Below are 22,298 nucleotides of genomic sequence, written 5' to 3'. Positions count from 1 at the left end.
TTGGGACCTTTTGTAGTTAGGGGGGCATTTTAGCGAACTCTAACCCCTTTCCTAAACTTAAACTAAGTATCCTAACCCCTCACGGTAATTATTCTAACCTGCTGCGTAAATTCTTCTAACCTGCTTTGAAAAGTCACTTCTGGTCGTAGATGTACTCCTTGTAGTCAGAACTTGTTTATAGCTCCTTATTCTGTGATGACATGCGTTGCCAACGTCGCGGCGGAAGCCATTGGTTTTTAATTGGACCGTTGCGGCAGAGAGATTGCAGTAAGGGTCTGGAGCTGGCCTCCAGCTGCCACCTTAGCGGCATCATACAGGTCCCAGTGTCCCATTTCTAACTAAGCATAGTCACTTTAATAACTCTACCGACATGTACATATTACCTCAATGACCTCGACTAACCGGTGCCCCCGCACATTGACTCTGTACCGGTACCCCCTGTATATAGCCTCGCTATTGTTATTTTACTGCTGCTCTTTAATTATTTTTTACTTTTATTTATTTTCTTTTTTAGGGAGTATTTTTCTTAAAACTGAATTGATGGTTAAGGGCTTGAAAGTAAGCATTCACTGTAAGATATTCGGCGCATGTGACAAATTACATTTGATTTGATTGAACATAACCTTTGTGAAAAGACGTCAAAGTGACATTTTTATGATGTCTTATTCTGGTCGCAAACTGGTTGAAAAAAGGTTATTTTTTAACATATTTTTGTGACCGCCATACGACCAGTTGGTCATAATTGTGAGCTCTATCTGACCTGCTGGTCATAATTCTGACCAATATATTATGTGCTATATAATTTTGCCTACTGGGGCCTGTTGCACAAAACTAGGATAAGGGATTAAGCCAGGATATCTTGGTGATCCTGGCTCAATTGATCCGTAATCCGGTTGCACTAAAGATGGATAGGGGGCAGGAGGATATGTTATGGTATAAATGACCATGGAGATTTATTCTGTGGAGCTAGCCTGCTCCAGACCAGGCTAAATTCCAGGATCTATTTAATCTCATCCCTAATGTCAGTCAGCAGTCACCACAAATGGAAACCAATAGTCATTTCACTGCTCACTATACATTGTTATCACATATAACTAGACCCACTGTTATTATTTAAACGTTTGTGATCATTAATTTCAATGATTTTGGATAAAAAATGATTTTTAGATGATGTTGCTATCATTAGATAATTTACAGTTTCCCATAGACTATAAGGCTATATATAAAATGATAGAATATTAGGGCCACAGAGGGGAAAAAAACAAGTCATAATATTGTAACCAGTTGTTTTAAAGGAGGACAGTTGTTAAAATGACAGATGTGGGGCATTTCGTGAAATTGTACTTCAGTATGGTTTCATAAACAAAGACATGCTGATGTGCCAGAATATTAAGTATCACATTGTCATAAGTATCAAAACTGTAAAAACAATATGTAGCTTTTCTGCAGAAAGAACCAGCCTCATAAATGTATGACTTTATCCTTTTTCTTCAGTGTGGCCCTAGTACTCTGTCATATAAACAAATACACATTCCATATGAATATAAAAACACAATGTGTAACATTATGTTCCTTTATTGAATAAGGACAAAACAAAGCAGGTAAACCATCAGCTCCTTTCGAAACTGAAGTCACAGTGACTCTACAAGATGGAAAGCACAGAATCCAAGCATATTATACAAAATGATACATACACATTCAAAGGTCTGTATATAACACACCCTGCATGTCTGCACACTAAAATAAATGCAGGACAAATCCATACACATCAACTGAACAGACAAATGAATGGATGCAGTAGCCTCCCTGCAGCCTTGTATTACACACAGTATACCGCACAAACATCATAAGAGGCCAAATTCGTCAAAAACGAACCCAAAAAAACCCAAATTCCTCTGCCACCGCAGGACATATTTAACCAAAATTGAAAGCACACATACTAACTAAAATAATTCAACACATATTGGTCCCTCAGCAGCCGACCACTGTCGTCATCAGGGAAGATTGCCGGATTGTCCCAGTCCATGGCTGGTGGCACTCTGGGGGCCCTCTCCTTCCTCAGGCAGGCCCCATTGTGGAGGACAGCACAAGCCACAGTAATATCACATGCCCTAACAGGGCTGACCCTTAATTTGTGAAGGCAGTGAAAGCGTGCCTTCAGGAGGCCAAAGGTCATTTCAACTCTGGCCCTGGTCCTGGCATGGGCATGGTTGTAGGCCTGCTGTGCTTCCTGGGGGTCTGTGAAAGGTGTCAGGAGAAAAGGCTGGCAGCCATACCCCCTGTCTCCCAGCAACACACCAGAGAATTCACCTGTCAACACAAAATCTCGTCATTACTACCTCATAAACACAGTGATATTCTTGACACAGCCATGATGGTTATAAATAGGGGTTGTGTGGCTTACATTGTGATAGGCACTGATAGATTTCAGAGGCCCGAAAGATTCTGGAGTCATGGACTGAGCCAGGCCATTTTGCCACAACATTGCTGATCACACAGTCAGCATTGCAGACCATCTGAAATCATAAGATGAGGAATATTACACCAATCAATGCACATCACTGGCAATGCAGAGTGTTCGTCAATGGACAATATCAAAAAGTTATGTTCACCTGAACATTAATGCTGTGAAAGGATTTCCTATTCACAAAATCGGCCTCATGGGCACCTGAGGGGGCTTTTATCCTTATGTGTGTGCAGTCCACTGCACCAATGACATTGGGGAAACCTGTCACACAAAGTAATGATTATCCTACTATGTGTTAACAGTTGTCCTGTAATTTGTAGATCCTCTTACCTGCAATCCTATAGAACTCCTCTTTGATGTCACAGAGTCTTCTGTGGCCAGGGAAGGAGATGAAGACATCTGCTAATGCTTTGATAGCCAGACACACACTCCTTATTGTGCGGCAAATTGTGGCCTTGTTCAGCTGTTCTGCATCCCCCACTGAGTACAGGAAGGCTCCACTAGCAAAAAGCGCAAGGCCACACAAACCATTTGCTCCACACTCAGTGCATGGCTCCGTGCAGTGCGGTGCTTAATCCTGGGACCCAGTAGTCTGCATAGATACCTGATGCCATCTGCAGAAAACCTGTATCTTTCATATAGATGGTCATCAGGGAAGGCCAGTGGGTCCAACCGGTCCCTGAAGACCCTTTCTCGCCTGAAGGCTCTCCTCAGCACAAGTGCTTCTTCATCCACCACATCTCGCACGAATGGGCATGCCATTGTCAGAGCAGAAAGGAACACACAATTTTGGGCCTTCATATAGGCTAGTGGCCACACCTGGTGCTGGGGGTGGGCAAAAGAGGGCGATGCCTTATAACGATGACTTGGTTGTACTGATTGCTGGGAAAATAAAAAAAACCTTAGAAAGATGCCACCGTCCTGTGTGCTCACAATAAGAGCTCATATGTCATGGCTCACTTGACTTTTCGAGAATATACCTAATTTTTATTTTGAGCTGTGTCATCTTCTTGGAGCTGGGGGAGGAAAGAAAAATAATGATTAATACATTTGTGTTACAGTTAGCATACAGTGTACATTGAAGGCATATCTCACCTCCCTCTCAAGTTTTTTTATTTCAAGGTCCAGTTTCCTAATTGTCCTCTTTTTTATTTCGGACTCCAGTGCAAGATTTTCCATCTTTTTCTTCTTGTACTGAATGTCTATGTCTGTCAGTTCTATTTGGCGCCGGAGGTGGTTGCCATACAACTTTCTGATAGCTTGTGAGCTCTGTGAACACAATACAATTAGCGCAGCTGGAATTTGGCAGGATGTGGTGTCCTTTTATTAATACGCACTATGTTGCCAGGCTGGTTTTCCCACTGTATAGCATCTGGGTCCTGTAAAATAAATTAGATTTTTTGATTTTGATGAGGACTCCTCACCATTGTAGAGTAAATAGTACTTTCACAGTCTTAACATGATACCTCATGCCTTCTGGAATCCAGAGAGATGGTCTCCTCCTCATCATCATCTCCATCATGTGCTGTTGCTGCTGCACTGGGGCCTTCACCCTATCACATTTAATCGGATTCATATTGAAGCTAGTAGACAAGACATGCCAGGCCTACAGTATGCCTTTGATGGAGTACTCACTGGATCAGCATCGTCTGGTGCTTGTGCTGGTGGCTCTAACAGGAACACAGTGCTGCCAGACACTGCAAGGCAATAGGTAAACCAAAGTCAGAGAGTCCAAATTGATTCAATATGAATGTGGTTGTATCCCATGTAGAGATGGAAGGACTTACCTTGAATGAAGCGGGTGGCATCTTGGGAGGAACCTATGCTCGTCTCTTTCCCCCAGGGATCCCCTCTAAGACGGGCCTGCCTTTATTTAGCTCCAAGGCCATGTCCTCTGCTGGGGTAAGGTCAGCCTTTGGTGACCCACCACCCGTGCCTTGTCTGTGGGTATTCTTTTCACTGCTAAAACAGTACAGACAATGTGTGAGCAGGCACCTTCTGGGTACAATATATGCTTGTGCTTTGTTGAATATTAGTCAGGGACCATACCATTCTGCAGAATGTTCTTGTATTTGATTTTGACCTGCTGCCATGTCCGTTTTGGCCCGTTCATGTTTAATCTACACACACACACACACACACACACACACACACACACACACACACACACACACACACACACACACACACACATTTAATGGAGTCACACTGCAAAAAATTACTTGGTATTTTTGTCTTGTTTTCAGTAAAAATATCAAAAAATTTATCATAGCTTTATACAGTGTGATGGAGTTACTTTACACAATTTCACTCATATCTGCAGTGCATTTCAATTAAAAATTTAACCGTTTCATAATTACAGTACAACTGCATTTTTGGAGATGTGAATTAAATATTTGAATTGTAATTGTGATGTTTCAGCGGAGCGGTGAGTGTGTAATTGTGCACTACTTACGCATTCAGGCGGTCTGCAATACTTTGCCACGCTTTTTCTCTTTGCTTTATCACTGTGGCGGTGTTGCCTTTCTTCTTAATTATATCTTTTACCTCCTCGTATGCCTCCATGAGGATTTGTGCTTCCGACGGGGAAAAGTACGCGGCTCTAGTTGCCATGGTAAATCAGTTAATCTGTGATCTGTGGCGGGGTCTATTTGAGTGAGCCGTGAGCGCGCACCTATCCAGGATTGGTTTCACCAGGGGCCTGTTGCACAAAAGTAGAATTAAGACATCCGGGATAAATGACTCAGCTGAGCTCAATGAAGCCAAAACATGTGCGTCCAGGCTTAATTGGTTGCACAAAGACCAAGCCAGGATGAGCAGACACGGATTCATTAAGCCAGGTGAAACCAATCCTGGATAGGTGCGCGCTCACGGCTCACTCAAATAGACCCCGCCACAGATCACAGATTAACTGATTTACCATGGCAACTAGAGCCGCGTACATTTCCCCGTCGGAAGCACAAATCCTCATGGAGGCATACGAGGAGGTAAAAGATATAATTAAGAAGAAAGGCAACACCGCCACAGTGATAAAGCAAAGAGAAAAAGCGTGGCAAAGTATTGCAGACCGCCTGAATGCGTAAGTAGTGCACAATTACACACTCACCGCTCCGCTGAAACATCACAATTACAATTCAAATATTTAATTCACATCTCCAAAAATGCAGTTGTACTGTAATTATGAAACGGTTAAATTTTTAATTGAAATGCACTGCAGATATGAGTGAAATTGTGTAAAGTAACTCCATCACACTGTATAAAGCTATGATAAATTTTTTGATATTTTTACTGAAAACAAGACAAAAATACCAAGTAATTTTTTGCAGTGTGACTCCATTGTGTGTGTGTGTGTGTGTGTGTGTGTAGATTAAACATGAACGGGCCAAAACGGACATGGCAGCAGGTCAAAATCAAATACAAGAACATTCTGCAGAATGGTATGGTCCCTGACTAATATTTAACAAAGCACAAGCCTATATTGGACCCAGAAGGTGCCTGCTCACACATTGTCTGTACTGTTTTAGCAGTGAAAAAGAATACCCACAGACAAGGCACGGGTGGTGGGTCACCAAAGGCTGACCTTACCCCAGCAGAGGACATGGACTTGGAGCTAAATAAAGGCAGGCCCGTCTTAGAGGGGATCCCTAGGGGGAAAGAGACGAGCATAGGTTCCTCCCAAGATGCCACCCGCTTCATTCAAGGTATGTCCTTCCATCTCTACATGGGATACAACCACATTCATATTGAATCAATTTGGACTGTCTGACTTTGGTTTACCTATTGCCTTGCAGTGTCTGGCAGCACTGTGTTCCTGTTAGAGCCACCAGCACAAGCACCAGACGATGCTGATCCAGTGAGTACTCCATCAAAGGCATACTGTAGGCCTGGCATGTCTTGTCTACTAGCTTCAATATGAATCCGATTAAATGTGATAGGGTGAAGGCCCCAGTGCAGCAGCAACAGCACATGATGGAGACGATGATGAGGAGGAGACCATCTCTCTGGATTCCAGAAGGCATGAGGTATCATGTTAAGACTGTGAAAGTACTATTTACTCTACAATGGTGAGGAGTCCTCATCAAAATCAAAAAATCTAATTTATTTTACAGGACCCAGATGCTATACAGTGGGAAAACCAGCCTGGCAACATAGTGCGTATTAATAAAAGGACACCACATCCTGCCAAATTCCAGCTGCGCTAATTGTATTGTGTTCACAGAGCTCACAAGCTATCAGAAAGTTGTATGGCAACCACCTCCGGCGCCAAATAGAACTGGCAGACATAGACATTCAGTACAAGAAGAAAAAGATGGAAAATCTTGCACTGGAGTCCGAAATAAAAAAGAGGACAATTAGGAAACTGGACCTTGAAATAAAAAACTTGAGAGGGAGGTGAGATATGCCTTCAATGTACACTGTATGCTAACTGTAACACAAATGTATTAATCATTATTTTTCTTTCCTCCCCCAGCTCCAAGAAGATGACACAGCTCAAAATAAAAATTAGGTATATTCTCGTAAAGTCAAGTGAGCCATGACATATGAGCTCTTATTGTGAGCACAGGACGGTGGCATCTTTCTAAGGTTTTTTTTATTTTCCCAGCAATCAGTACAACCAAGTCATCGTTATAAGGCATTGCCATCTTTTGCCCACCCCCCCAGCACCAGGTGTGGCCACTAGCCTATATGAAGGCCCAAAATTGTGTGTTCCTTTCTGCTCTGACAATGGCATGCCCATTCGTGCGAGATGTGGTGGATGAAGAAGCACTTGTGCTGAGGAGAGCCTTCAGGCGAGAAAGGGTCTTCAGGGACCGGTTGGACCCACTGGCCCTCCCTGATGACCATCTATATGAAAGATACAGGTTTTCTGCAGATGGCATCAGGTATCTATGCAGACTACTGGGTCCCAGGATTAAGCACCGCACTGCACGGAGCCATGCACTGAGTGTGGAGCAAATGGTTTGTGTGGCCTTGCGCTTTTTGCTAGTGGAGCCTTCCTGTACTCAGTGGGGGATGCAGAACAGCTGAACAAGGCCACAATTTGCCGCACAATAAGGAGTGTGTGTCTGGCTATCAAAGCATTAGCAGATGTCTTCATCTCCTTCCCTGGCCACAGAAGACTCTGTGACATCAAAGAGGAGTTCTATAGGATTGCAGGTAAGAGGATCTACAAATTACAGGACAACTGTTAACACATAGTAGGATACTCATTACTTTGTGTGACAGGTTTCCCCAATGTCATTGGTGCAGTGGACTGCACACACATAAGGATAAAAGCCCCCTCAGGTGCCCATGAGGCCGATTTTGTGAATAGGAAATCCTTTCACAGCATTAATGTTCAGGTGAACATAACTTTTTGATATTGTCCATTGACGAACACTCTGCATTGCCAGTGATGTGCATTGATTGGTGTAATATTCCTCATCTTATGATTTCAGATGGTCTGCAATGCTGACTGTGTGATCAGCAATGTTGTGGCAAAATGGCCTGGCTCAGTCCATGACTCCAGAATCTTTCGGGCCTCTGAAATCTATCAGTGCCTATCACAATGTAAGCCACACAACCCCTATTTATAACCATCATGGCTGTGTCAAGAATATCACTGTGTTTATGAGGTAGTAATGACGAGATTTTGTGTTGACAGGTGAATTCTCTGGTGTGTTGCTGGGAGACAGGGGGTATGGCTGCCAGCCTTTTCTCCTGACACCTTTCACAGACCCCCAGGAAGCACAGCAGGCCTACAACCATGCCCATGCCAGGACCAGGGCCAGAGTTGAAATGACCTTTGGCCTCCTGAAGGCACGCTTTCACTGCCTTCACAAATTAAGGGTCAGCCCTGTTAGGGCATGTGATATTACTGTGGCTTGTGCTGTCCTCCACAATGTGGCCTGCCTGAGGAAGGAGAGGGCCCCCAGAGTGCCACCAGCCATGGACTGGGACAATCCGGCAATCTTCCCTGATGACGACAGTGGTCGGCTGCTGAGGGACCAATATGTGTTGAATTATTTTAGTTAGTATGTGTGCTTTCAATTTTGGTTAAATATGTCCTGCGGTGGCAGAGGAATTTGGTTTTTTTGGGGTTCGTTTTTTGACGAATTTGGCCTCTTATGATGTTTGTGCGGTATACTGTGTGTAATACAAGGCTGCAGGGAGGCTACTGCATCCATTCATTTGTCTGTTCAGTTGATGTGTATGGATTTGTCCTGCATTTATTTTAGTGTGCAGACATGCAGGGTGTGTTATATACAGACCTTTGAATGTGTATGTATCATTTTGTATAATATGCTTGGATTCTGTGCTTTCCATCTTGTAGAGTCACTGTGACTTCAGTTTCGAAAGGAGCTGATGGTTTACCTGCTTTGTTTTGTCCTTATTCAATAAAGGAACATAATGTTACACATTGTGTTTTTATATTCATATGGAATGTGTATTTGTTTATATGACAGAGTACTAGGGCCACACTGAAGAAAAAGGATAAAGTCATACATTTATGAGGCTGGTTCTTTCTGCAGAAAAGCTACATATTGTTTTTACAGTTTTGATACTTATGACAATGTGATACTTAATATTCTGGCACATCAGCATGTCTTTGTTTATGAAACCATACTGTAGTACAATTTCACGAAATGCCCCACATCTGTCATTTTAACAACTGTCCTCCTTTAAAACAACTGGTTACAATATTATGACTTGTGTTTTTTTCCCTCTGTGGCCCTAATATTCTATCATTTTATATATAGCCTTATAGTCTATGGGAAACTGTAAATTATCTAATGATAGCAACATCATCTAAAAATCATTTTTTATCCAAAATCATTGAAATTAATGATCACAAACGTTTAAATAACAGTGGGTCTAGTTATATGTGATAACAATGTATAGTGAGCAGTGAAATAACTATTGGTTTCCATTTGTGGTGACTGCTGACTGACATTAGGGATGAGATTAAATAGATCCTGGAATTTAGCCTGGTCTGGAGCAGGCTAGCTCCACAGAATAAATCTCCATGGTAATTTATACCATAACATATCCTCCTGCCCCCTATCCATCTTTAGTGCAACCGGATTACGGATCAATTGAGCCAGGATCACCAAGATATCCTGGCTTAATCCCTTATCCTAGTTTTGTGCAACAGGCCCCAGGTCTGACAGAATCTGTGCATAAGATCTAGGTAGTTACATCTATCAACAGAAGCGCCAAGAGGCGGGGACCCGCCTGAGCGCCTGCAATAGGCTGAGCAAGTTTAAACCACGCCCAGTCTCTACTGTGATAGGCCAACAGACGGGTTGGAACTGTCTATCACAGTATAAATAATACTGTTTACATACATCTTGTCAGTTCTCTGTTTTGCCCTGCGAGGTGGGACAGAGAGCCCGTATATACCAAAATTGCATTTACCACTTATTGCTTAGCTAATAAAAAATACATAGTATACAATCGGTGACTCATTGTCATATTTGTCCTGATACCAGATTCGAATTTTCGCAACTCTAACCATTTTGGACAGATTACTGAGCCTAAACCTAAATTAGTAGACCTGCACTCCACTGGGAGAGAGCATGATACTTGGACAAAGACAAACAAACGGTTGGTATAACTGGCTAGCTAAAGGTTTCTTCATTCATCTGTAACTTGGACACACTTCAAGCCACTCAAAAGCAGCTAAAGTTAGTAGCTAACGTTACTACTTAGCTTATAAAGAGCATATATAGCTAGTTATCTCTGCTAATAATGGGACTAGCTAGCTAAAGAAATCCCCACAGTAAACGCCCATGCCAAAAAGTTGGCGTCCCTCGGTGAACAAAAAACATGATAAACTAGCTAGCTATATTGCCAAAAGACCAAATGTAACACAGAACATTTGCTCGATATCTTTCAAGTGAAGTTTATTAGGTAGGTTGCCAGCTAGTTAGTAACGTATACTAACCACTGTCAATTGAATTAATTCAAGCAATATTCACTTTCAATAAGTACATTTCTCGAGAAATGTATGAATAAAATGTCAGATTAACGTTTTAGCTAACTACCTAAACGGCTAAAGTTGGGCGTAGGTGATGTCTTGTTAAACAGGGTAACGTTATAATAACAACGTTAAACACCAAAGTACACAAACCCTACTGGAGCTTCCTTCTCTTGCACGACGACGTCAAAGATTTGTGTCACTCCTTGTGCCGCGTTCAAGTGCTCGTCGGCACTAGGAAACTCGGGTATTTCCGGGTTTCTAAATCGTTGAATGCAACACGTGAATAACTTCAACCAGTTAGCAAGTACAAAAAAATCTATATATTCTGAACAAATCCTGCCACTGTAATTAAAAAGAATAACCGTACATTTGTTCGTTCTGAATATAACGAGGTTAACTTCATTACTTTCTAAGGTTAAAAAGATATACATTCGCAAATCTTCTTATGTCAGGATGGCCGAGCGGTCTAAGGCGCTGCGTTCAGGTCGCAGTCTCCCCTGGAGGCGTGGGTTCGAATCCCACTTCTGACAAATCATTTTTTTCCCCCGAACTGAATCAGACAAGTGTGTCGATGTTAGTAAATTCCCCTGCTACAAGTAAATTATTTTATCGTAGCAGCGAACGCAATACTAAATCAGGATAGATAAATTTTTGAAAATTATGTTGGAGCTGTTATCCACACGAGGGCACTGAAGTGCAACAAATAGAAGCTTATCAAACTGCAAGGGTGAAGTTTCTCCTGAAAACAGATTTTGGATCAGCTTCCTATCCTTAACCATTAGTGGGGAACATGCTAAATGGACCCAAGATAAGTGACTAGAGGCAAATTCACCCTATTCCCCTAAAGAAAAGCTCCAGATTATTTTTATTTTCATTTTTTGTAATTTTATGCTCACGGATTATCCAAATATGATATAGTTATATTATATTACAGCCTGGCCTCAGAGCTTTATGAAATATATGTTTACATATTTCTGAGCACCTCCAATACATGTTATGTTACCTACTTATGGTCTAGTTTAGGGATGGGCAACAGGCGGCCCATGAAGGCCCTTGGATAGAGGGACCAGGACATCTTGTCACAATGCAGACACAGTGGACAGATAACAGACACATTTTAATACCATGTGTAGACACTTTTCAGAATGTAGGCAAGGTCAGGACAAAGGACCCATGTTAGCACCAGGTGATAAATGGGGCTTTAGAGTCTTATAGTAGAGTTTTATAAAAAACATTTTTTTTTTACACACAACAGTTTTCTGCAATGCTGCAGTGCACCCCAAAAATAATCACTTCTTAGGTGCTACTTCGTTAATTTATTTGGGCATACAGTATGTTCACTTGCCAAGATTATAATTATGAATGATTATGAATATGGTAGGATGCCATGTTCCTCATGAAATGTGTAGGCCTACCTCTTGTTTTCTGATGAAGGGACTAAAACCTATGTCAGTTTCTGCACAGTCTGCAATGTCTACTAGATTTCTCCTTGCAGTTTGATTGGCTGCTGTATACATGTTTATATAGTTTTATGAATAACCCACATAGTCTGGCCCAAGGGAATGTGAATGTTCATTGATGTCTTATACTCCAACGAGCTCGTAGCTTTATGTGCAAAGTGCTATGGAAATATAACTTGCCAGTCAGAAGCAGGTATTGCTATAGCATGAGAGGGGAGACCAAATTAAAGGGACTTTTCTGACCAGCATCCGACTAGCCAAAATCTAAAACGGACAACCTATGCCCTAAACTTAACGAAACAGTTAAAGCTAGGGATAGATCCATGCTTTGGTTTAATCTCCCTGGCTCTGTTTCCACATGCTAACATTTTAGCATTTGAGGCACAAATTCAAGCCATGGAACCGATATTAGCATTTTCATGTTCAAAACATCTGTAAGTGACTTTGTTGAGCTTCACAATCATTTTTTAGATACTTTTAGATGATTTGGACATGATGTGTGAAAAAATGCTAATATCGGCCCCATGACTTTAAATGGGATTTATGCCAAAATGCTAAAACGTTAGCATGTGGAAACAGTACCATGGAAACTAAACCAAATCATGGATTGCTGTCATACATGGTCCATAGACTGTTTGGAGGGTTAGGAAACCAATGTGTAATTTTGTAATTTGGCTGAACTATCCCTTTAACCCTAAATCTAACCTTTAACCCTAACCATAACCTATTTTTAAACAATTTGGGAAATGAAGCATCATCGGCTTGCAGCTCAGTCTTGTCCTTTTCGTTTTTCCTATGACAAAGTTGTCCTTATGGAGTCCATTTTGAGTCATTGTTATCTTTTTAATACAGTTGGCAATGCCAGATGGAGGCTGCCTCGTTCATACAATCCCCACATTAAAAATAAAATTAAAAAATAGTTAATTTCATGCAATTATTAATGATAAACACAAACATTCAGAACGCACAGCACAACACAGTTTACTTGCTAGTATTTTTATACAAATAGTAAAAAGAGAGCTTGTATCTGAAGGAAACACATACTGTACCACATTGCCAGATATATATGTTGTATACTTCTCTCAGAAGAAGTTTAAAGAAACATGTCTGTAAAGAATATCACTTAATTGAACGTCCAAACTTTCCATTAAAACAGCTTTCACAAATTCTAACAATGTAAAAAAAAAAAAAATGTTAAAATAGCTGTTTCAGTAATCACATACAGTATAGAAAGTTGTCTAAGTGATATAGCCAAACCAATTCATCTCAGAATCAAAATCTGCATAAAATAAACAACAGCAAAAATAAAAACATTCCGATAAACAGGCGTTAGTATCTGGTGGTAAGCAGCTCATCTACCCAACCCAACCCACCATTTAACATAACACTTGGATTTCATGTTCCAAAAGAACCACAACATTTTTTTTGTTTATTTTTTTCCTTCATTCTTTTTATTGTATTTTAAACACAACCTGAAGACTTGGTTGATTGGTTGTCCATCATGTTTCTGGGTGGATAACCATACTATCTTCGGTTGTCCTCTGACTACACGGATGGATCCATCAAACATGCTGCACAGCCCTCAAAAACTGCCCTCAGATCAGGTCAGATCAGACCGCTGTAAATGGTTACTCTGTGGTTTTTAAATGCCTGCTTTAGCTTCCATTGTAGAGAAAGAGACAGTACTACTCCTCCATGCCCTTCTGTTAGAAGATGTCTACATATTGAACGTCCTCGTTCAATGTCCCAAGATGAGCAGACTTCCTGTCAGACCAAATAAACCACACCCCGTTTACAGGATGGCACAGAAGAACTTCTTCTCCCTAAAAGGGTTTTCGGATGCGGGCACCGGCGACAGGAGCGGGTCCTCTTTGGCATGGGCTTCGCAGTACGACATTAAATCTGCTGCTGCTTTGGACACCTGTAATGAAAGACACACACACACACACACACACACACACACACACACACACACACACACACACACACACACACACACACACACACACACACACACACACACACAATTTGACTTTGACTTCGACACAATAGATTTGTTGGTACTTTTACATTACAGTGTGGAATAAAGTGGTAATGTCATAGTTACTAAACCTGTATTGAAAGACACACTATCACCATGTTATTACCACTTTATTCTGTGCTGTAAAGGAACGGGCAATCAATGTCACATTCTGTATATCCCTTACTTTCCTATATTCTCAAATTTCGGTTATATATTTTTTTAGGCAGTGATGCTACCGATTTGTCATATTTCGGTTATATGCTTTTAGGCAGTGATGCTACCGATTTGTCATATTTCGGTTATATGCTTTTAGGCAGTGATGCTACCGATTTACTATATTTCGGTTATATGCTTTTAGGCAGTGATGCTACCGATTTGTCATATTTCGGTTATATGCTTTTAGGCAGTGATGCCACCGATTTCTCATATTTCGGATATACCCTTTTAAGCAGTGATGCTACCGATTTGTCATATTTCGGTTATATATTTTTTTAGGCAGTGATGCTACCGATTTGTCATATTTCGGTTGTATGCTTTTAGGCAGTGATGCTACCGATTTGTCATATTTCGGTTGTATGCTTTTAGGCAGTGATGCTACCGATTTGTCATATTTCGGTTATATATTTTTTTAGGCAGTGATGCTACCGATTTGTCATATTTCGGTTGTATGCTTTTAGGCAGTGATGCTACCGATTTGTCATATTTCGGTTATATGCTTTTAGGCAGTGATGCTACCGATTTGTCATATTTCCGTTGTATGCTTTTAGGCAGTGATGCTACCGATTTGTCATATTTTGGTTATATGCTTTTAGGCAGTGATGGTACCGATTTGTCATATTTCATGTATGCCAGTAACCGAAAGATGCTGGATCAAATCCCTGAGGTAAAAAATCTGCCATTCTGCCCCTGAACAAGGCAGTTAACCCACTGTTCCCTGGTAGACTGTCATTGTAAATAAGAATTAGTTCTTAACTGACTTGCCTAGTTAAATAAAATGTCCTTTGGGTGGTGGACCATTTTTGATACACACAGGAAATGGTTGAGTGTAAAAACACAGCAGCGTTGCAGTTCTTGACATACTCAAACCAGTACACCTGACACCTACTACCATACCCTGTTCAAAGGCACTTAAAACCTTTGTCTTGCCCATCCACCCTCTGAATTGCACACATACACAATCCATCTCATGGCTTAAAAATCCTTCCTTAACCTGTCTCCTCCCCTTCATTTAAGTATATTTAACAGGTGGCATCAATAAGAGATCATAGCTTTCACTTGGAATCACCTGGTCAGTCTATGTCATGGAAAGAGCAGGTGTTCCTAATGTTTGGTCCACTGAGTGTATATCTGTATTATACTTTTGGGCAGTGATGCTACAGATTTGTCATATACACAACCGGTCAAAGTTTCAGAACACCTACTCATTCAAGGGTTTTTCTCTATTTTTAATATTTTCTACATTGTAGAATAATAGTGAAGACATCAACACTATGAAATAACACATATGAAATCATGTAGTAACCAAAAAAGTGTTAAATAAATCAAAATAGATTTTCCATTTGAGATTCTTCAAATAGCCACCCTTTGCCTTGATGACAGCTTTTTACACTCTTGGCGCTCTCTCAACCAGCTTCATGGGGTAGTCACCTGGAATGCATTTCAATTAACAAGTGTGCCTTAAAAGTTCATTTGTAGAGTTTCTTTCCTTTCGTTTGATTCAATCAGTTGTGTTGTGATAAGGGGGAGGGGGGATGGGGGGGGGGGGTTACCAGCCTTAGAAATTTCAGCCCAAATAAATGCTCATCAGACCTCAAATAATAACAAACACATCTCAATATCAACTGTTAAGAGGATACTGTGGGAACCAAGTAGGCCAGTTGAGAACAAGTTCTCTTTACAACTGCGACCTGACCAAGATAAAGCAAAGCAGTGCAACAAAAACAACAACACAGACTTACACATGAGATAAAGAAATGTACAGTCAAAATAGCAAAAGAAAAATCTGTGTACAGTGTATGCAAATGTTGTAAGGTTAGGGAGGTAAGGCAATAAAAAAGGCCATAGTGATGAAATATGTAAATTTTAGCATTAACACTGGAGTGATGGATGTGCAGATGATGATGTGCAAGTAGAGATACTGAAGCGCAAAAGAGACAAAAAATAAGTAACAATATGGGGATGGGATAGTTGTGTGTGCTATTTACAGATGGGCTGTGTACAGGTACAGTGATCGGTAAGCTGCTCTGACAGCTGATGCTTAACGTTACTGAGGGAGATATAAGTCTCCAGCTCCAGTGATTTTTGCAATTCGTTCCAGCCATTGGCAGCAGAGAACTGGAAGGAATGCCGGCCAAAGGCGGTGTTGGCTTTGGGGATGACCAGTGGAATATACCTGCTGGAGCGCGTGCTACGGGTGGGTGTTGCTATGGAGACCAGTGAGCTGAGATAAGGCCGGGCTTTACCTAACAAAGACTTATAGATGACCTGGAGCCAGTGGGTTTGGCGACAGATATGTAGCAAGGGCCAGCGAACGAGATCATACAGGTCGCAGTGGTGGGTAGTATATGGGGCTTTGGTGACAAAACGGATGATACTGTGATAGACTACATCCACTTTACTGAGTAGAGTGTTGGAGGCTATTTTGTAAATGACATTGCTGAAGTAAATGATCGGTAGGATAGTCAGTTTTACGAGGGTCTGTTTGGCAGCATGAGTGAAGGAGGCTTTGTTGCGAAATACAAAGCCGATTCTAGATTAAATTTTGGATTGGAGATGCTTGATGTGAGTCTGGAAGGAGAGTTTAGAGTCTAACCAGACACCTAGGTATTTATAGTTGTCCACATATTCTAAGTCAGAACCGTCCAGAGTAGTGATGCGAGATGGGCGGGCAGGTGTGGGCAGCAATCGGTTGAAGAACATGCATTTAGTTTTTCTAGCATTTAAGAGCAGTTGGAGGCCACGGAAGGAGTGTTGTATGGCATTGAAGCTCGTTTGGAGGTTTGTTAACACAGTGTCCAAGGAAGGGCCAGATGTATACAGAATGATGTCGTCTGCATAGAGGTGGATCAGAGAATCATCAGCCGCAAGAGCGATATCATTGATATATACAGAGAAAAGAGTCAGCCCGAGAATTTAACCTTGTGGCACTGCCATAGAAACTGCCAGAAGTCCGGATATCAGGTCCTATGATTTGACACACTGAACTCTATCTGAGAAGTAGTTGGTGAACCAGGATAGGCAGTCATTTGAGAAACTAAGGCTGTTTAGTCTGCCGATAAGAATGTGGTGATTGACAGAGTCGAAAGCCTTGGCCAGGTCGATGAATACATCTGCACAGTATTGTCTCTTAACACTGGCGGTTATGATATCGTTTAGTACCTTGAGCGTGGCAGAGGTGCAACAATGACCAGCTTGGAAACCAGATTGCATAGCGGAGAAGGTACGTTGGGATTCTAAATGGTTGGTGATCTGTTTGTTAACTTAGCTTTTGAAGACTTTAGAAAAGCAGGGCAGGATGGATATAAGTCTGTAACGGTTTGGGTCTAGAGAGTCTCCCCCTTTGAAGAGGTGGATGACGGCGGCAGCTTTCCAATCTTTAGGGATCTTAGACGATACGAAAGAGAGGTTGAACAGGCTAGTATTTGGGGATGCAACAATTTCAGTGGATAATTTTAGGAAGAGAGGGTCTAGATTGTCCAGCCCAGCTGATTTGTAGGCATCCAGATTTTGCAGCTCTTTCAGAACATCAGCCATCTGGATTTGGGTGAAGGAGAAGCGGGGGAGGGGGGGGGGAACTTGGGCAAGTTGGTGCGGGGGGTGCAGAGCTGTTGGCCATGGTAGGGGTAGCCAGGTGAAAAGCATGGCCAGCCGTAGAAAAATGCTTGTTGAAATTCTCGATTATCGTAGATTTATTGGTGGTGACAGTGTTTCCTAGCCTGTAGAAGATAAGTTCATTAGAGTTAGTGGGTAGCTGGGAGGAGGTGCCCTTATTCTCCATGGACTTTACGGTGTCCCTTTTTTAAATTAGTGCTGTAGGATGCAAATTTCTGCTTGAAAAAGCTAGCCTCTGCTTTCCTAACTGACTGTATATGGGTTACTGACTTCACTGAAAAGTTGCATATCGTGGGGTCTATTAAATGTTAATACAGTACGCCACAGTATGTTTTTGTGCTGGTCAAGGGCAGTCAAGTCTAGAGTGAACCAAGGGCTATATCTGTTCTTAGTTCTACATTTTTTGAATGGTGCATGCTTATTTAAGATGGGGAGGAAAGAACTTTTAAAGAATAATCAGGCATCCTCTACTGATGGGATGATGTCAATATCCTTCCAGGATACCCAGGCTGGGTTGATTAGAAAGGCCTGCTCGCTGAAGTGTTTTAAGCAGCATTTGACAGTGATGAGGGGTGGTCGTTTGACAGCAGGCCCCTTACGGACACAGGCAAAGAGGCAGTGATTGCTGAGATCCTGGTTGAAGACAGCAGAGGTGTATTTAGAGGGCAAGTTGGTCAGGATGATATCTATGAGGGTGCCAATGTTTATGGATTTAGGGTTGTACCTGGTAGGTTCCTTGATCATTTGTGTGAGATTGAGGGCATCTAGTTTAGATTGTATCCCAGTTTAGGTCACCTAACAGTATGAACTCTGATGATAGACTGGGGGCAATCAATTGACACATGGTGTTCAGGGCACAGCTAGGGGCTGAGGGGGGTCTATAACAAGTGGCAACAGTGAGAGACTTATTTCTGGAGAGATTGATTTTTCAAAGCAGAACCTCAAACTGTTTGGGTATAGACCTGGATAGTATGACAGAACTCTGCAGACTATCTCTGCAGTAGATTGCAACTCCGCACCCTTTGGCAGTTCTATCTTGACGGAAAATGTTGTAGTTGGGGATGGAAATGTCAGAATTCAGGATTCAGACATGGCTAGGACACCAGGGTTGGCGGAGTGTGCTAAAGCAGTGAATAAAACAAATTTAGGGAGGAGGCTTCTGATATTGACATGCATGAAACCAAGGCTTTTACGGTTACAGAATTCAACAAATGAGAGCGCCTGGGGAATAGGTGTGATGCTGAGGGTTAAGGGTACAGCTAAAGGCTATACGAACTGGTTGTCTAGTGCGTTGGTAACAGAGAATAAAAGGGGCAGATTTCTGGGTGTGGTAGAATAGATTCAGGGCATAATGTACAGACAAGGATATGGTAGGATGTGAGTACAGTGGGGGTAAACCTAGGCATTGAGTGACAATAAGAGAGCTTGCAACTCTGGAGACACTAGCTAAGCCAGGTGAGTACTCCACATGTGTGGGGTGTGTGACAAAAGAGCTATCTAAGGCATGTTGAGCTGGACTAGGGCCTCTACAGTGAAATAAAATAATAACTAACTGAAACAGCAGAAGACAAGGCATATTGACATTAGAGAGAGGCATGTGTAGCCGAGTGATTATAGGGTCCAATGAGCAGCAATAGGTGAGTCTGGGAGCCGTTTGGTAGTCGCTACTATGCTAGGCGAGCGGGAGGCACGGTGTTCAGAAAGCTAGCGGGCCGGGTCTAGCCGTGGTTAACAGTGACTACTGGCTAGTAGCTAGTTAGCTGGCTAGCTTCTGATGGAGGTTCCAGTTATAACGTATAAAAATAGCAGACCCGTACCACATTGGGTAGGGCGGGTTGCAGGAAAGTATATTTAAATCGTAGGTGGAAAGTGAGATTAAAATATATCCGAAAAAGAAACGATGAGACCGACTATTTATATGGGACAAGACAAAAACATGTCCAACTGCTACGCCATCTTGGACTGGCAATAGAATCAGGCCTTCATGGTTGAATTGCTGCAAAGAAACCACTACTAATGGACACCAATAAGAAAAAGAGACTTGCTTAGGCCAAGAAACACTAGCAATGGACATCAGACTGGTGGAAATCTGTTCTTTGGTCTGGAGTCCTAATGGAACATTTTTGGTTACAACCGGCATGTCTTTGTGAGATGCGGTGTGGGTGAACAAATGATCTCCGCATGTGTATTTCCCACCGTAAGGCATGGAGGAGGAGGTGTTATGGTGTGGGGTTGCTTTGCTGGTGACACTGTCTGTGATTTATTTAGAATTCAAGGCACACTTAACCAGCATGGCTACCACACCATTCTGCAGCGATACGCCATCCCATGTGGTTTGGGCTTAATGGGACTATATTTGTTTTTCAACAGGACAATGACACCACCTTCAGGCTGTGTAAGGGCTATTTTATCAAGTAGGATAGTGATGGAGTGCTAAATCAGTTGACCTGGCCTCCACAATCTCCCGACCTCAAACAAATTAAGATGGTTTGGGATGAGTCGGACTGCAGAGTGAAGGAAAAGCAGCCAATAAGTAATCAGCATATGTGGGAACTCCTTCAAGACTGTTGGAAAAGCATTCCAGGTGAAGCTGGTTGAGAATGCCAAGAGTGTGCAAAGCTGTCATCAAGGCAAAGGGTATCTACTTTGTAGAATCTGAAATATAAAATATATTTTGATTTGTTTAACACTTTTTTGGTTACTACATGATTCCATATGTGTTATTTCATAGTTTTGACGTCTTCACGATTATTCTATAATGTAGAACATAGTAAAAATAAAGAAAAACCCTTGAATGAGTAGCTGTTCTAAAACCTTTGACCGATAGTGTATCTGTTAGGTTTTTTATCTTCTTGGCCAGTGATATAGACCTAATTCCCCCTCACCTTTATCCTGTCAATGTTGGCCTCCATCTTCAGCTGCTCTACCAGTTTCCTGGCCTGGGCGATGCTTGCTGTGTTGTTGGACGCCATGATAGGAATTCTCAGCTAGGCCTGGTATAGGCTGTCTGAAGGGAAGAGAAGAGGTTGGTTTAGGGTTGAAGCTTAAGGTTAGTCTGTTTGTCTGTCTGTCTTGGGTGGCAACCTGGTCTCAGAGCATTTCTTATCATTCTGTATGTACAGTGCATTCGGAAAGTAGACTCCTTCCCTTTTTCCACATTCTTTTTAACGTTTCAACTTTATTCTAAAATGGATTTTATAAAATAAAATCCTCATCAATATACACACAATACCCCAAAATGACAAAGTGAAAACAGGTTTTTATAAATTGTTAAAAAACCCAACTGAAATACCTTATTTACATAGGTATTCAGCATTCTGTTTTCTTTGATCATCCTTGAGATGTTTCTACAACTTGATTGGAGTCCAGCTGTGGTAAATTCAATTGATTGGACATGATTTGGAAAGGCACGCACCTGTCTATAAAAAGTCTCACAGTTGACAGTGCATGTCAGAGCAAAAACCAAGCCATGAGGTCGAAGGAATTGTCCATAGACCTCCAAGGCAGGATTGTGTAGAACCTCAGATCTGGCGAAGGGTACCAAAACAATTATGCAGCTTTGAAGGTCCCCAAGAAAACAGTGGCCTCCATCATTCTTAAATGGAAGAAGTTTGAACTACCAATATTCTTCCTAGAGCTGGCCACCCTTCCAAACTGAGCAAGGGCCTTGGTCAGGGAGGTGACCAAGAACCCGAGGGTCACTCGACAGAGCTCCAGAGGTCCTCTGTGGAGATGGGAGAACCTTCCAGAAGGACAAGCATCTATGCAGCACTCCAACAATCAGGACTTAATGGTAGAGTGGCCAGACGGAAGCCACTCATCAGTAAAAGGCACATGACAGCCCTCTTGGAGTTTGCCAAAAGGACTCTCAGACCATGAGAAACCAGATTCTCTGGTCTGATGAAATCAAGATTGAACTCTTTGGCCTGACTGCCAAGTGTCACGCCTGGAGGAAACCTTGCACCACCCCTACAGTGAAGAATGGTGGTGGCAGCATCATGCTGTGGGGGATGTTTTTCAGAAGCAGGGACTGGAGGAATAGTCAGGATCGAGGGAAAGATGAACGGAGCAAAGTACAGGGAGATCCTTGATGAAAATCTGCTCCAGAGCGCTCAGGACCTTAGACTGAAGTGAAGGTTCACCTTCCAACAGGACAAGGACCCTAAGCACACAGCCAAGACAACGCAGGAGTGGCTTCGGGACAAGTCTCTGAACGTCCTTGAGTGAACCCGATCGAACATCTCTGGAGAAACCTGAAAATAGCTGTGCAGCGACGCTCCCCATCCAACCTGACAGCTTGAGAGGATCTGCAGTGAAGAATGGGAGAAACTCCCCAAATACCGGTGTTTCAAACTTATGTTGTTATGTTGTGTCATGCCAAGATGACTCAAGGCTGTAATTGGGGCGGCAGGGTAGCCTAGTGGTTAGAGTGTTGGACTAGTAACCGAAAGGTTGCAAGTTCAAATCCCCGAGCTGACAAGGTATAAATCTGTCGTTCTGCCCATGAACAGGCAGTTAACCCACTGTTCCTAGGCCGTAATTGAAAATAAGAAT

At 42.1% G+C, this 22,298-nt stretch overlaps 1 protein-coding gene, 2 long non-coding RNA genes and 1 other non-coding gene across 5 annotated transcripts in view; 3 read left to right on the top strand and 1 right to left on the bottom strand.

Annotated features, from left to right (window-relative positions):
* Positions 1-6,256: 6,256 nt before the first annotated feature.
* On the top strand, positions 6,257-7,024 carry LOC135526917 (uncharacterized). Its single transcript, XR_010453362.1, has 4 exons — positions 6,257-6,320; positions 6,403-6,489; positions 6,577-6,859; positions 6,939-7,024. It is a non-coding gene; the product is annotated as an uncharacterized LOC135526917 (long non-coding RNA).
* A 580-nt stretch (positions 7,025-7,604) lies between these two features.
* LOC135526916 (uncharacterized) lies at positions 7,605-8,886 on the top strand. Its single transcript, XR_010453361.1, has 3 exons — positions 7,605-7,624; positions 7,906-8,017; positions 8,112-8,886. It is a non-coding gene; the product is annotated as an uncharacterized LOC135526916 (long non-coding RNA).
* A 1,991-nt stretch (positions 8,887-10,877) lies between these two features.
* On the top strand, positions 10,878-10,960 carry trnal-cag (transfer RNA leucine (anticodon CAG)). Its single transcript has one exon. It is a non-coding gene; the product is annotated as a tRNA-Leu (tRNA).
* A 1,752-nt stretch (positions 10,961-12,712) lies between these two features.
* The window catches only part of LOC135525544 (guanine nucleotide-binding protein G(I)/G(S)/G(O) subunit gamma-2), a 30,343-nt gene continuing 20,757 nt past the window's right edge, over positions 12,713-22,298 (bottom strand). For both annotated transcript variants that reach the window (XM_064953222.1, XM_064953223.1), the window contains exons 2-3: positions 20,630-20,751; positions 12,713-13,811 (exon numbers count right to left, since the gene is read on the bottom strand). In XM_064953222.1, the coding sequence (XP_064809294.1) occupies positions 13,683-13,811; positions 20,630-20,716 (216 nt within the window). In that variant the 5' untranslated portion in view covers positions 20,717-20,751 and the 3' untranslated portion in view covers positions 12,713-13,682. The remainder of the gene's footprint in view (positions 13,812-20,629; positions 20,752-22,298) is intronic.

This window comes from Oncorhynchus masou, chromosome 32, assembly GCF_036934945.1.
Source record: "Oncorhynchus masou masou isolate Uvic2021 chromosome 32, UVic_Omas_1.1, whole genome shotgun sequence".
NCBI classification, from domain to species: domain Eukaryota; kingdom Metazoa; phylum Chordata; class Actinopteri; order Salmoniformes; family Salmonidae; genus Oncorhynchus; species Oncorhynchus masou.
Note: the sequence above shows the minus strand (reverse complement) of the source record. Positions and strands in the feature narration are given on the sequence as shown.